This window comes from Helianthus annuus, chromosome 1 (assembly GCF_002127325.2).
Source record: "Helianthus annuus cultivar XRQ/B chromosome 1, HanXRQr2.0-SUNRISE, whole genome shotgun sequence".
Lineage (NCBI taxonomy): Eukaryota > Viridiplantae > Streptophyta > Magnoliopsida > Asterales > Asteraceae > Helianthus > Helianthus annuus.
In genome coordinates this window covers 76,916,824-76,930,583 of record NC_035433.2, presented here as the reverse complement: position 1 = coordinate 76,930,583, position 13,760 = coordinate 76,916,824, and the positions used below count along the sequence as shown (strand labels likewise).

Here is a 13,760-nt window from a genome sequence, read left to right as displayed (position 1 = left end):
AACATAACTTTAGTACTTGTATAAATAGATCACATCTGTTAGTGATCTATTCATCACTTCACACACATTCTCTTTTGTACGAATAGCTCTAGTGAGTGATCGGCTGAAGGGGAGACTGTAAAATAATTGCTGTAAAACTTTTGAGTATTTGAATCAATAGAAAACAGTTTATGATAATATCTCTCTATTTGTGAATTGTATTGTGATAATCAATATTAGTTTGCAAATATCAAACTCAGATCTTAACAGGAATTTAGTGTTACTAGTTTGTTTCATTAAGGTACCAACACTTGCTATAGCAACCGAAAGAGAACACATAAAAACTAAAGTTGTGATATGCCAAAAAGATATTAAAACTTGTTTTACATCAATCGAACTTCTTTTAATTTTTTTCTCGCCATGCCGATATAAATTCAATTTGAAATAAGAGTTTTTTCGAAATATTGGTATGGTGACGAACTAAGTCGATATAGTGATATTTACAATGGTTTTATTACATAAAACTTGTGTGATGTAACTCAAAAAATAAAAGTCGTGTTTTATATCGATCGAAAGCATAAAAGTAAATACTGACACCGAATTTGATAACACTGATACCGATACCGATGGTGTTCCATCGATACCGATTCAGTTCGTCACCATACCATTATTTAGAATACAACTCCGTTTTACATAAGTTTTATATCGGAATTAGCGCAACAGCGTATTTGGTTTTTATAAACAAAAAACTAATGGACGAAAGTAATAAAAATCTATTTGGTTAAAAACGTATATTATTTGTAGTATAAAGTGTGTAATTAAAACTTAAAACTTAGAATTTAAAAAAAGAATAGAATTTAAAAAAAGAAAGTCAAGACAACTGTTTGAAACTTAAAAAAGTAAAGACAACTTTGTTCATGAAGTATATATAATTTTTATTTGAAAAACAACTGTATTTGAAATAATGCTAACTTAATGAATGGAGTCGGTATAGTAATATTTACAATGGTTTTATTATACAAAAGTTATATCATGCGACTCAAAAGATAAAATCATGTTTTACATGTATAAAAAGAAACTTAAAAAGTAGATATGGGACAATAAAAAACACAAATGAAACTAATGAACCATTGATTTGTTACGGACTACATGAATGAACTAAGTTACTCTTTACATTGTTCATCAACTAGTTTATGTATTTTAATTTACAATGAATGAAATAATTGTAACATATGAATTAGCATGTTCAGGAGTCGTCACAATCTTAATGGAGGTAGCCACATTATCAAGAGCATTGTTGCAGTAGGAGACCGTATCATCCTTGAGCTTTAACAAGTATGTCTTTAACTCGTGACAAATTGGTCGAGAAACATAACTCCGACACAAGGGACATGTTGGATGGTCCTTTAACCATGACTCAATGCACCCATCATGGAACTGGACCCCATGCTCACAATTGGTGAGCCTTTTGGACCCATTATCTTCTGGTGCTACTTCACAAAGACACGCCACGCAATCATATACAATCGGCACACGAGCATCACAATTATCACCGGCGTTGGACCCATCATCTTGTTGTGACGGCACCATCACTATGTTGTCATTTAGGTTATTTAATGCCCTTGATTTAGCATGTGACAACCAGTTCGAGTGTAGGTGGGAACACCACCACTTTACCGAGGTCATACCACTGACTGCCTTTGCCATGGAAAGTTTTTTTTTTTATCATTAGATGTTATCTGTAGTTATGCCATTTAACCACAAAACTTCTTAGTGTCTTCACCTAATGCTTGATTTTTGATTGGGTATAAAAGGTGAATGTCATATTGTCTATAAATATATAGCTGTGTAATGATGAATGTGACAAAATATAGATTATTCAACCGTTGATCATGATAGAAGTGTATCTTCATGTTCAAAGTTTGACCTTTGACCAAATTTCTACTTATGCGGAATGTGGATGCTTATTTTTTATTATAAAAGAATTACAATACTATTCGTTTAATAGATTTTTTCCACGTAATTTTGAAGTATTAAACTTTTTTCTCATAATTTTAAAGTATTAAACTAGTAAAGTTTTCCGCGGATTGCAGCAGAAATTTAGTTGTTACTGGTTTGGTTTTTTATGGTATCAGTACTCGATATAGCAACCGAAAGAGAACAAACTAAAGTTGTGATATGCCAAAAAGATATGGACATTAGTTTTAGATCCATTGAAAAATATAATATCAGTACCGGTACGGTACCAACACTTGTATACGTTAAAGTCATGATACGCGGTTGCTTTTAATTTTTTTTCTCGCCATGCTCATATAATCTTTATTTGAAAAGGAACTTTTTTTTTCCAAATATTGGTGCGGTGACGAAGTCGATATAGTGATATTTATAATGGTTTTATTACACAAAAGTGGTATGATGTAACTCAAAAGGTAAAAGTTGTTTTTATATGGATCGAAAACATGAAAACATAAAAGCGAATATTGATACCGAATTTGATAAAACTGATACAAGTACCGATCTTCTTTACTCGGTGTCGACTCGGTTCCTCACCGTATCATTGTTTTGAATACAACTCCGTTTTAAATAAATTTTATATCGGATTGTAGAGAAAAATTTAACACAACAGTGTATTTAGTTTTTATAAACAAAAAACTAACGACCGAAAGTAATAAAAAAGTAAAACCATTTAGTTAAAAACGTATATTATATGTAGTATAAGGTGTGTAATTGAAACTTAAAAATTAGAAATAAAAAAAGAAACTCAAGACAACTATTAATTGAAACTTAAAAAAAGACAACTCTGATCTTCAAGTATATATAATTTATATTCCAAGAGAGTTGTATTTGAAATAACGGTAATGTGACGAATGAAGTTGGTATAGTAATGTTTACAATGTTTTATTACACAAACGTTATATCATCCAACTCAAAAAATAAAATCGTGTTTTACATGTATAAAAAAAATTTTAAAAGTAGACATAGAAAATAAAAAAAACACAAATGAAACTAATGAACCATTGAATTGTTACGAACTGTATGAATAAACTAAGTCATTCTTTACATTGTTCATCCATTAAAAATAACATAATCTGCAATAAAGTGCGCGAGGTCATCAACTACTTTATGTCTTTTAATTTACAATGAATGAATGAAATAATTATAATATGTGAATTGGCATGTTTAGGACTCGTCACACTCTCCAATGGACGTAGCCACATTGTCAAGAGCATTGTTGTAGTAGCAGACCATATCACGCCCGAGCTTTAACAAGTATGCCTTTAGCCGGAGATGAACCGGTCGAGAAACATGACTCCGACACAAGGGACATGTTGGATGGTCCTTTAACCATGATTCAATGCACCCATCATGGAACTGGACTCCATGCTCACAGTTGGTGAGCCTTTTGGACCCACTATCTTCTGGCGCTACTTCACAAAGACACACGACACAATCATATAAAATAGGGGCATGAGCTTCACAATTATCACCGGTTTCGGACCCACCCTCTTGTTGTGATGGCACTGTCACCATATTGTCTTTTTGGTTGTTTAACACCCTTGATTTAACATGTGAGAACCAATTCGAGTGTAGGCGGGAACACCACTTTGCCGAGGTTGTACCACCGACAACCTCCCCCATGGTAAGTTTTTTATCATTAGAAGTTATTTGTAGTTCTGCCATTTAACCACAAAACTTTCTTAGCTTCTTCACCTATTGCTTGATTTTTGATTAGGTATAAAAGGTGATGGTCATATTTTCTATCAATATATAGTTGTATAGTGATGAATGTGACAAAATATAGATTCTTCAACCTTTGATCTTGATAGAAGTGTATCATCATGTTCAAAGTTTGACTTTTGACCAAACTTCAAACTTCTACGTGGAATGTGGGTGTTTATTTTTTTAACAAAAGAATTATAATATTTGTTTGAGATTCCTTTAATGGATGTTTTGTTTTCTTAATGAAGTATTAAAACTTTTCATAAGTCATTGTCCATACCAGTTTTAAAAACTGCTATGTAAAAAACTAGTAAATTTTTCTGAGCTTTGTGACGAAAATTCAATTGGTATTGATATTGGTTTGGCTTATTATGGTACCAACACTCGTTGTAGTAACGAAAGAGAAAACCTAAAAATTTAAGTTGCGATATGACTAAAAGATATTGACACTTGTTTTACGTGGATCGAAAACTATAAAATCGCTATATGTATCAGGGGCGGACTTGTTGTGTAACCAGCTGTAGCATGGGCTACGGCTCAACTTTGTACCGGTAGTGTAATTTTTTTGTTTTGATTTTTATACAAAGGAAACCCCTAAACAACTACAAGGACACCCCTAAAAAAATTTAAGCCCAAATTGAAGTTGTAAATAATAAGCTCGAATCAGTTTATATAGCCCAACCCATTGTTATTAAAGCCCAATTATGAAGTGCTTACATTCATTCAATAATGAAGATTGTAAATAACAAGCACAACCAATTGTTATTAAACCCCAGTTATAATGGTATATGTTAGTCCAAACTCAAAGGATCAAACGTCACGCCACTGAAGGATACCGCATAATTCTTGTCCTTAGTTTATCGGGTAGTGAAGCTAACTTTGCTTTTATCGGTTGCAGCAACTGCAACCGTTAAAAGATGTTTTTAAAAATTGAAGCTTGCTAAGACGGATTTACGCAATCGAATGGGCCTGGAATTTTTTAACAGTGCTATGGTTTGTGCGGTTGAAAAGGATTTTTTTTTACATGAAGTAAAAGACGACGATGTGATAGAACGATTTCAAGCTATGAAAAAGTTTTTTGTATGATTGCACGATGAATTTTTTTTTGGGATACCCCTGAGTTAATGTTCTAGTTTTGCCACTGATATGTATGGTACCAACACTCGTATAGGTTACAGGTTAAAGTAGTGATACATGTTTGCTTTTAATTATTTTTCTCGCCGTTCCGAAATAAATTTTATTTAAAAATAGTTGTATTCGAAATATTGGTATGGTGATGAACCGGGTCGATATAGTAATATTTACAATGGTTTATTACACAAAAGTTAATTGATGTAACTTAAAAAATAAAATTCGTGTTTTACATCACTTAAAAACCATAAAAATGAACAATGATACTAGTATTAATGTTGGTTACTCGATACTGAGTCAGTTCGTCACCATACCATTATTTTGAATACAACTCTGCTTTAAATAAAATTTGTATAATGTAGGTAAAAACGTTAATACAACCGCGTATTTAGGTTTTATAAAAAAACTAACAAACAAAAGTTATAAGACCAAACAGTGTGGCTCAGCGCCCCCTGCCACCTCACCATCGTTGGCGCCCCATGGCGCCCCTCCCCCATTTCCTGGGCGCTACAGGGGGTATCCATCGTATCGTCAGCCACATAACAGGCGTCACGAGCTGAAATCAAGGAAGATGGGTCAAAGATGACTTTTTCCCGTCATATGTTAAAAAAAATTAAAATTTTTGTTTTATATATTACACAAACCAATCACAAACTTCATTCATTAAAACCTACAAATTCCCTACAATCATTTTATAAAAATGTCACCCGACTCTTCATCCGATTCGTCCGGCTCTTCATCAGAGGGAGTGATCGATGATATGGTTATTGCAGTGACTCGGAAGGCGATTCAGTATTTGCGAGAAGAAGCCGAATTGTCTACAACACGTAGCAGACAATCGCCTCTTGAACGAGATCGGTTAGGTGCTCATGACCATTTAATGAATGATTATTTTTATATTACAAGAAAAAACATGAGTCGACAAGAAAAGTTGTCAGAGCGGGCTTTCTGTGTATTAAAAAGAGATGATCTATCATTGCCCAACCGTCGAGGATACTTGAAAAGAGTAAAACGAGAAACATCATGTATACGTGCATCATCATGCATAACGCGATATTGGAGGACTCAGGCAGAGCCTTTTGTGTCGAGTATGATGAAGGTAACCAACCGACGAACCCACTACTAACCTACGCTAAGAAAAAAGTTGTCCGAGCGAGGATACATGACAGGGGCTGTCAGAAACTCAAGATCGAACAAGGATTTTATTAATACTTTCGACAAAAGGTATGAACAGAGCCAGTACACAAACGATTCAGTCAGCAAGATCGACTGAATGATATTACAGAAGTATTACTAACGAGATGATCTCACAACAAGAAAGATTTAGACCTCACGAAATACATATGAAATCTAAGATGAAAGCACAAACACCGATATATGTTGGTGAGAAGGATCGAGACTGTGTATCTTCTATCACACTGACAAAAAGAATTTATAAGCTCAGGCTGCAACCGTCCTTATAATCTCCAGCCCAAAGACAGCTAATTCCAGCCCAAAAAAACAGCAACGGTCCACTTGAAAGTCAGCCCAAACATCGCATTAATGATGTAACAAGAAAAAAGATACGTTAATAAAGAGAATAAAATATTAAAACTGAAGATACGACAATATATTTAACACCCCCCTCAGTTTTAATACTAAAAGGATTAGATAAACCTAAAGACTTACACATTTTGTTATGATCGGCTGGAAGTAATCCTTTCGTGAAAATATCAGCCAATTGATCACCAAAGCTAACACCAACAGTTTTAACTAACCCAGAAGCTATCTTTTCTCTAAGAAAGTAAAGATCAATCTCAAAGTGTTTGGTTTTGTCATGAAACACAGGATTTTCCGCGATAGATAAAGTAGCACTACTATCACATTTCAACATAACAGGTAAATCAACTTTAACTTGTAACTCTTGCAACACATTGATCAACCACATAATTTCACAAAGTGCAGCACACATAGATCTGTATTCTGCTTCAGCATATGATCTAGATACCACACTCTGTTTTTTACTTTTCCAAGAAATTAAAGCATTTCCCAAAAAGATGCCAAAACCAGTGACAGATTTTCTACTATCAACACACTTTGCCCAATCTGAATGTGCAAAAGCAGATAATTCAAAATTTTCACTCTTTTTAAACATAAGACCAGCACCAGGAGCATTCTTCAAATACCTTAGTAACTTAAAAGCAATTTGAGAATGAGCTGCAGTGGGCTTATGCATATATTGAGAAAGATAATGAACAGTGTATGCTATATCAGGTCTTGTATGGGATAGATAAATCAACTTCCCAACAAGTTTCTGATATTTGCATATATCAACAAAATTTGAAGCTTCCTTTTTGCACAAGTTTGAAACAGAATAGTTTGTCTCAATAGGACAACTCACAGGCTTACAACCACTCAAGCCAAATTCATTTAGAAGATCTATACAATACTTCCTTTGAGACAAAACAATACCTTCATCAGTTCTTATAACTTCTATTCCCAAAAAGAATTTTAACTGACCCAAGTCTTTGATTAAAAATTCTGATTTTAAAAATGTTTTGACATTATTGATTTCTTTTTCATTGTTCCCTGTCACAATTATATCATCTACATAAACAAGGAGAACAATAAACACACCATCATTATTTTTTATAAACATAGAATAATCACATTTGGATTGAACAAAACCAATATTTAGCAAAACATTAACAAGCCTCTCATTCCACATCCGAGGGGCTTGTTTCAAACCGTACAAAGACTTGTTAAGTTTGCAAACTTTATTAATGTTATCACCAGTTTTCAAACCGTCAGGTAAATCCATAAACACTTCTTCTTTCAAATTTCCATATAAAAATGCATTATTGATATCTAATTGAAATAATGGCCAGTTATACTGAATGGACAAACTAATAACACATCTTATAGTGACCATTTTTACGACTGGCGAGAAGGTTTCATCAAAGCCTATTCCTTCTCTTTGATTGAAACCTTTGGCAACAAGTCTTGCCTTATACCTTTCAATTTCACCGGTAGACCTATATTTTACTCTATATACCCATTTACAACCTATAGGTCTTCTTCCTTTTGCAAGATCAACAATGGTCCAAGTATTATTCCTATGAAGGGCACTAACCTCTTCATTCATAGCATTTATCCAGTTAATGTACGTAACAGCTTCAGCATAAGAATTAAGCTCAACAATTTTGTTCACATTAGAAGCAAAACAAACACTTTCAGATGGCAAATTAGCATAGTTGACAACCCTATCATATCCATACTTAACTCTACCTTCAACAACATAATCATCAAAGTGTTTAGGAACAGAAACAGATCTAGTAGACTTCCTAGTTGCAACATGAATACCCTCAGAAAGGTTTGATTCATCATTACTACTAGACTCAGCCCTCACAGAACTTGTTTCAGAAACATCCAATTGTTGATCACTAGCCACGCCACTAGAATTTGATGGCTACTGAGTGTCAAAAGAAGATGATTCAACAGGATTACTGTGCTGCTGAGTCACAGTAGTTGAATCAGTTTGTACCTCCTCTTCATCATCGGGATTTATTTCACTTGAAAAATCAAGGTTGTCAAAAAAATTTGAATGATTTAAAGACTTATTACCATCTAGATCATTTTGTAAAGTCACGTTAGCCTTATAAGGAAAAACATCTTCATAAAAGCTAACATCTCTTGAAAAAATAAATTTTCTTTGATCTAGACTCCAAACTTTATAGCCCTTTTTGTAATTAGAAAATCCCATAAAAACACACTTTTCAGCCCTTTCTTCAAGTTTATCGTTATTAGTTAAAACAATAATGAAGGGGTAAGGTCCCAAAAACCTCATAAGAAGCGCTGAGGACCATACCAAAACCTTGCTGGTCAACCTTGTACCTTGCGCGGCCGCGCACTGGTCTCACAAAAGAGATTTAAAGAACAGTCAAACTGTTAACACTTGCGCGCCCAAAGGCAATCATAAACCTTTGCGCTTTCTCCCATAAACAAAGGATGAAAATCCTGAGGTAAACATCCCCGCCTTTATATCCAAACTTGGATATTATTTACCCAGACTTGGGATTTATTTATTCACCTGTCTCCACACGATAAGGTGCCACACCAGATTACAGCAGTAATCTTCTAGAAGAAATACAATCGTGCACCACCAAGACGGTTACAACCGTCTAGACACGTGTCACCATCTCATGCATCCCTGAATTCACAACGGAAGCATGCAATTGGAGAATAATCTCCAATTGATCACTTTATATGTCACACCCCCAAAATCCCACACGCGAAGTACCACCGCTTGGGAGCGTGACGTGACCAGGATCAAGCCATCAATCATATCAAACATAGTAATCAATAATAATAAAAGTCAATAAAGTAGTTTATCATGACATGATTGATGTTTCAAAACCAAGCATTTTTAAGTAGCGGAAGCATTGTTGTAAACCCAAGTTAAAAATACTGAAATGTCATAAGTGTCTAACAAGTAATACGATCCTTGTCCACAACGACCGGCTACTCTTTGTGCAAGCTCCATGTACCTAACGATCTGCAAGGCATGTAACAGAATGATCAACAAACTAGTTGAGCGAGTTCACAGTAAGTAAGTACGTAACAGTAAGTACAGGGTGGCTCTACTGGGCCGATAGTAAGTTATATATGTGGGGGCTTCCCATGTTATGTGACCACTAGACTATTCGTATCGACTACTCGTATCATCCCTGTTCTTCTTCCGAGAACAGTAGCGCGTATGGGGTGTACGTAGGTCTTACGTACGTATCCTTCACAACCGAGGATAGGAGACGCGGGGGTGTACGTGGGTTTCACGTACGTATCCTTTGTACCGAGGATAGAAGTAAGTAATGCGTACACGTAGGTTTTACGTGCGTGCCTGACATCCGAGGCAATAATGGCATATGACCACGTAGGTGTTATCCTAACCTACGGAACCGTCCTGACATCCGAGGATCATGGTAGGTGATAGTCTAGGAAAGCATATGTACGTTCTTAGTCAATTGGAATCTTTATCCCATTCCCACGACCCGGGAATCCCATGCCTTAGTAGGAGTGTGAACTCACCTGGGTTTGCTCGGCAGACAGTATAATGCTCAAGTATACAAGTAAGGAATCAACCACGTCCTATCATGGTTACTATGCAAGTTAGGTTCGTATGTAGCATGTTTGTATCACGTATGGTATCAAGTATGATCATGGCAAATCACATAACCGTAACAGCAGTTCATATCAAGTAACGAGTCCAAGTAGTCGGTCCAATTAACATAAGCAGTCCAATTAGCAACTAAGTAAACAGGTCCAATAACATAACAGTCATAAGGTTGGGCCCGTGACAACGTAGGCCCAAAACAGTGTACGTGTAAATGATGGTCTCGAGTCGCAACGGAGATCTCGAGTCGCAACCGGAGATTACGAGTCGCAACAGCTGGTCACGAGTCGCAATGGAGATCTCGGTTCGTCATGGTCTGGTTACGAGTCGCAACGGGACTCGCAACCGTTGTCTCGGCTTGTGCTGTTTGTGGTCTCGAGTGGGGTTCCGACTCGCAATGAGTGGTTCCGAGTCGCAACCGTGTGTGTAACTGGTTTCCATAATTCCTGCATTGACTTATCCGTGATTCTAGCAAACAACTTAGGCAGTTTCACAATTCAGATCAAACAATGATTATTCAACATTCAATCATATTCATAATATCTTCAAATCATCACCATCTAGCATGATCATAACAGCATCAAATCAAAAATCGGATTATCACACAAATCTAAACCGGGTCATAAACATATCATCGAACTAGCATGCAACCTATCCGATTACCATTCATACAGAACCTGATATATCTATTATCATGAAATCAATCCGAAGACCAATAATAAACAACATAATCTAACCGGCCCTAGTTCACAATCATGCGGATTCTAATCGGTTTCATCTAAACATGAAATCATAACATCACTTATCATAAAAACATAAACAAAACACTAACCGATTACGAGTAAAGAAGGGTGATCCGAACCAGAGAATGATCGGATGTTCTTGTGCCTTCGATTTCCAAGCAACGAGAGAGAGAGAGAGAGTAGAGAGCAATAGGGTTTGTGTGTGTTGTGTAAATTGTAACAATGAAAGAAATCAAACCCTTACCAAGGGATTTGTGTTTGCGAGTGGGGAGTGGGCCGAGCCCAACTCGGTTACCCAATGGAGTCCGATTCAAGGTGTGGCCCAAACGGGCTTGTGTGACCGGTTATAATGTGTAATCGGGTTTTAGTGTGTGGTTTGGGTCCGTGTACACACAACATACATACACACATAATGCACATAAACATAACATACCAAGTATTCGTTCGATTAATAATGTTCTCGTAAACACGTATCGTTACATCAAAGCAAGTCTAAAATTCGAGTTGTCACATTATCCCCAACTAATTGGAAATTTCGTCCCGAAATTTGGTATGCACTCACTGAGGAAGCTAGGTAAGTTATAGCATTCACTGGTTTTCCTGGGGTGTCACATCCTCCCCCCGTTGATCTGGAATTTCGTCCCGAAATTCCGAAGTAGTAGCTTCGGCCTCAGTAGTGGTTGCATTGGTTTCAAATAACTGGGGGTACTTTTCTGTCATTCTGTCTTCGCGTTCCCAGGTGTACTCTGGGCCACGTTTGGAGTTCCAACGAACTCGAACAAGAGGGATTCTCTTGCTTTTGAGGACCTTCACATCCCGGTCCGTGATTTCTACTGGTTCCTCGACGAACTGCAACCGCTCGTCGATAGTGAGTTCCTTAAAAGGAATGATGAGGTTTTCGTCTGATAAGCACTTCTTTAAGTTCGATACGTGAAAGACATTGTGAACTGCTCCGAGTTCAGCTGGTAGGTTCAACTTGTAGGCTACCTTGCCAATCTTTTCTAAGATTTCGAATGGTCCGACGTACCGCGGATTCAGTTTGCCCCGTTTGCCAAAACGTACCACACCCTTCCAGGGTGAAACTTTCAATAAAACCCGGTCTCCGACCTCAAATTCCAAAGGCTTTCTACGCTTATCCGCGTAGGCTTTCTGACGGTCGCGTGCTGCCGCCATGCGTTGTCGTATCTGTGCTATCTTTTCCGTGGCGTCCACTACAATCTCTGGACCCGTAATCTGACTATCTCCCACCTCTGCCCAACAGAGAGGTGACCGGCATTTACGTCCGTACAATGCCTCGAATGGAGCGGCTTGAATGCTGGTGTGATAACTGTTATTGTATGAGAACTCCACCAAAGGGAGGTGTTTTTCCCAGCCGTTACCGAAATCGATAACGCATGCTCGAAGCATGTCTTCGAGAGTTTGGATCGTACGCTCAGACTGCCCATCGGTCTGAGGATGATATGCTGTGCTCATGTCTAATCGTGAGCCGAAAGATTTATGCATTGCTTGCCAAAGCTCTGACGTGAATCGTGCATCGCGATCCGAAATAATAGAGGTGGGCACTCCGTCCCTCGAAACAACTTCTTTGAGATAGATGTCTGCGAGAGTGGAGAACTTGTCCGTTTCCTTAATCGGCAGGAAGTGTGCAGACTTGGTGAGTCGATCGACTATGACCCATATTGTATCGTTCCCACGCTGAGATCTAGGTAAGCCTGTAACAAAATCCATGGAAATTTCTTCCCATTTCCATTGTGGTATCTTAGGCTGCTGAAGTAGACCAGCTGGTTTCTGATATTCAACCTTGACTCTCGCACAGGTCAAACATTTTCCAACGTACGTAGCGATGTGGGCCTTCATGCTAGGCCACCAATAAGTAGTGCTGATGTCGTGGTACATTTTATCTGACCCTGGATGTACTGAATAGCGAGACTTGTGAGCTTCGTCCATCACAAGTTCGCATAGACCGCCGTAAAGTGGGACCCAAATCCGGCCCGTTACATAGTAGGCGCCGTCTTCCTTTTGTTCCATTTGTTGTCGTGAGCCGCGTAAGGCTTCAGCCTTGACGTTTTCGGGTTTCAGTGCTTCTGTCTGAGCAGCTCGTATCTGAGCAGGAAGGCTAGACTGAATCGTAAGCTGTAGCGCTCGCACGCGCCGTGGTAGAGTGTCTTTTCTACTAAGGGCATCAGCCACAACATTGGCTTTGCCTGGATGGTACTTGATAGCGCATTCGTAATCGTTGAGTAACTCGACCCATCGTCGTTGACGCATGTTCAAATCCTTCTGCTTAAGGATATGCTCGAGACTCCTGTGATCGGTGTAAATCGTGCATCTGGTACCATACAGGTAGTGTCGCCATATCTTAAGCGCGAAAACAACAGCTCCTAGCTCTAGATCGTGCGTCGTGTAGTTCCGTTCATGAACCTTTAGTTGACGAGAAGCGTAGGCTATCACTTTGTCACGTTGCATCAATACACAACCCAGACCCTGTATTGATGCGTCACAGTATACCACGAAGTCATCTGTGCCCTCTGGCAATGAAAGAATAGGTGCGCTGCAGAGCCTATCCTTTAGATACTGAAAAGCAGTTTCCTGCGTGTTGCCCCAACGGTAGGTGACACCCTTCTGTGTCAGTAGCGTAAGTGGTTGCGCGATCTTTGAAAAGTCTTTAATAAACCGTCTGTAGTAACCCGCCAAACCCAAAAATTGGCGTATTTCTGTTGGCGTATGCGGTGCAGGCCAGTTTCTGATCGAATCTACCTTGGATGGATCGACGTGAATCCCGTCCTTGTTTACCACGTGGCCTAAGAAGTGGACTTCACGAAGCCAGAAGTCTCATTTAGAAAGCTTGGCGTACAACTGTTCCTTCCGAAGGAGTTCCAATATAAGGCGTAGGTGTCGCTCGTGTTCCTCCTGACTCTTGGAGTAAATCAGGATGTCGTCGATGAAAACAATGACGAACTTGTCGAGATAGGGTTTACACACCCTGTTCATAAGGTCCATAAATACAGCAGGTGCGTTCGTAAGTCCGAACGGCATAA

The 13,760-nt window shown here is 38.0% G+C and overlaps 1 protein-coding gene across 1 annotated transcript; it reads right to left on the bottom strand.

Moving 5' to 3' along the window:
• Positions 1-3,159: 3,159 nt before the first annotated feature.
• On the bottom strand, positions 3,160-3,660 carry LOC110914673 (RING-H2 finger protein ATL51-like). The gene has a single exon (XM_022159473.1). The coding sequence runs from the start codon at positions 3,658-3,660 to the stop codon at positions 3,160-3,162; it is 501 nt and encodes a 166-aa protein (XP_022015165.1).
• Positions 3,661-13,760: the final 10,100 nt, after the last annotated feature.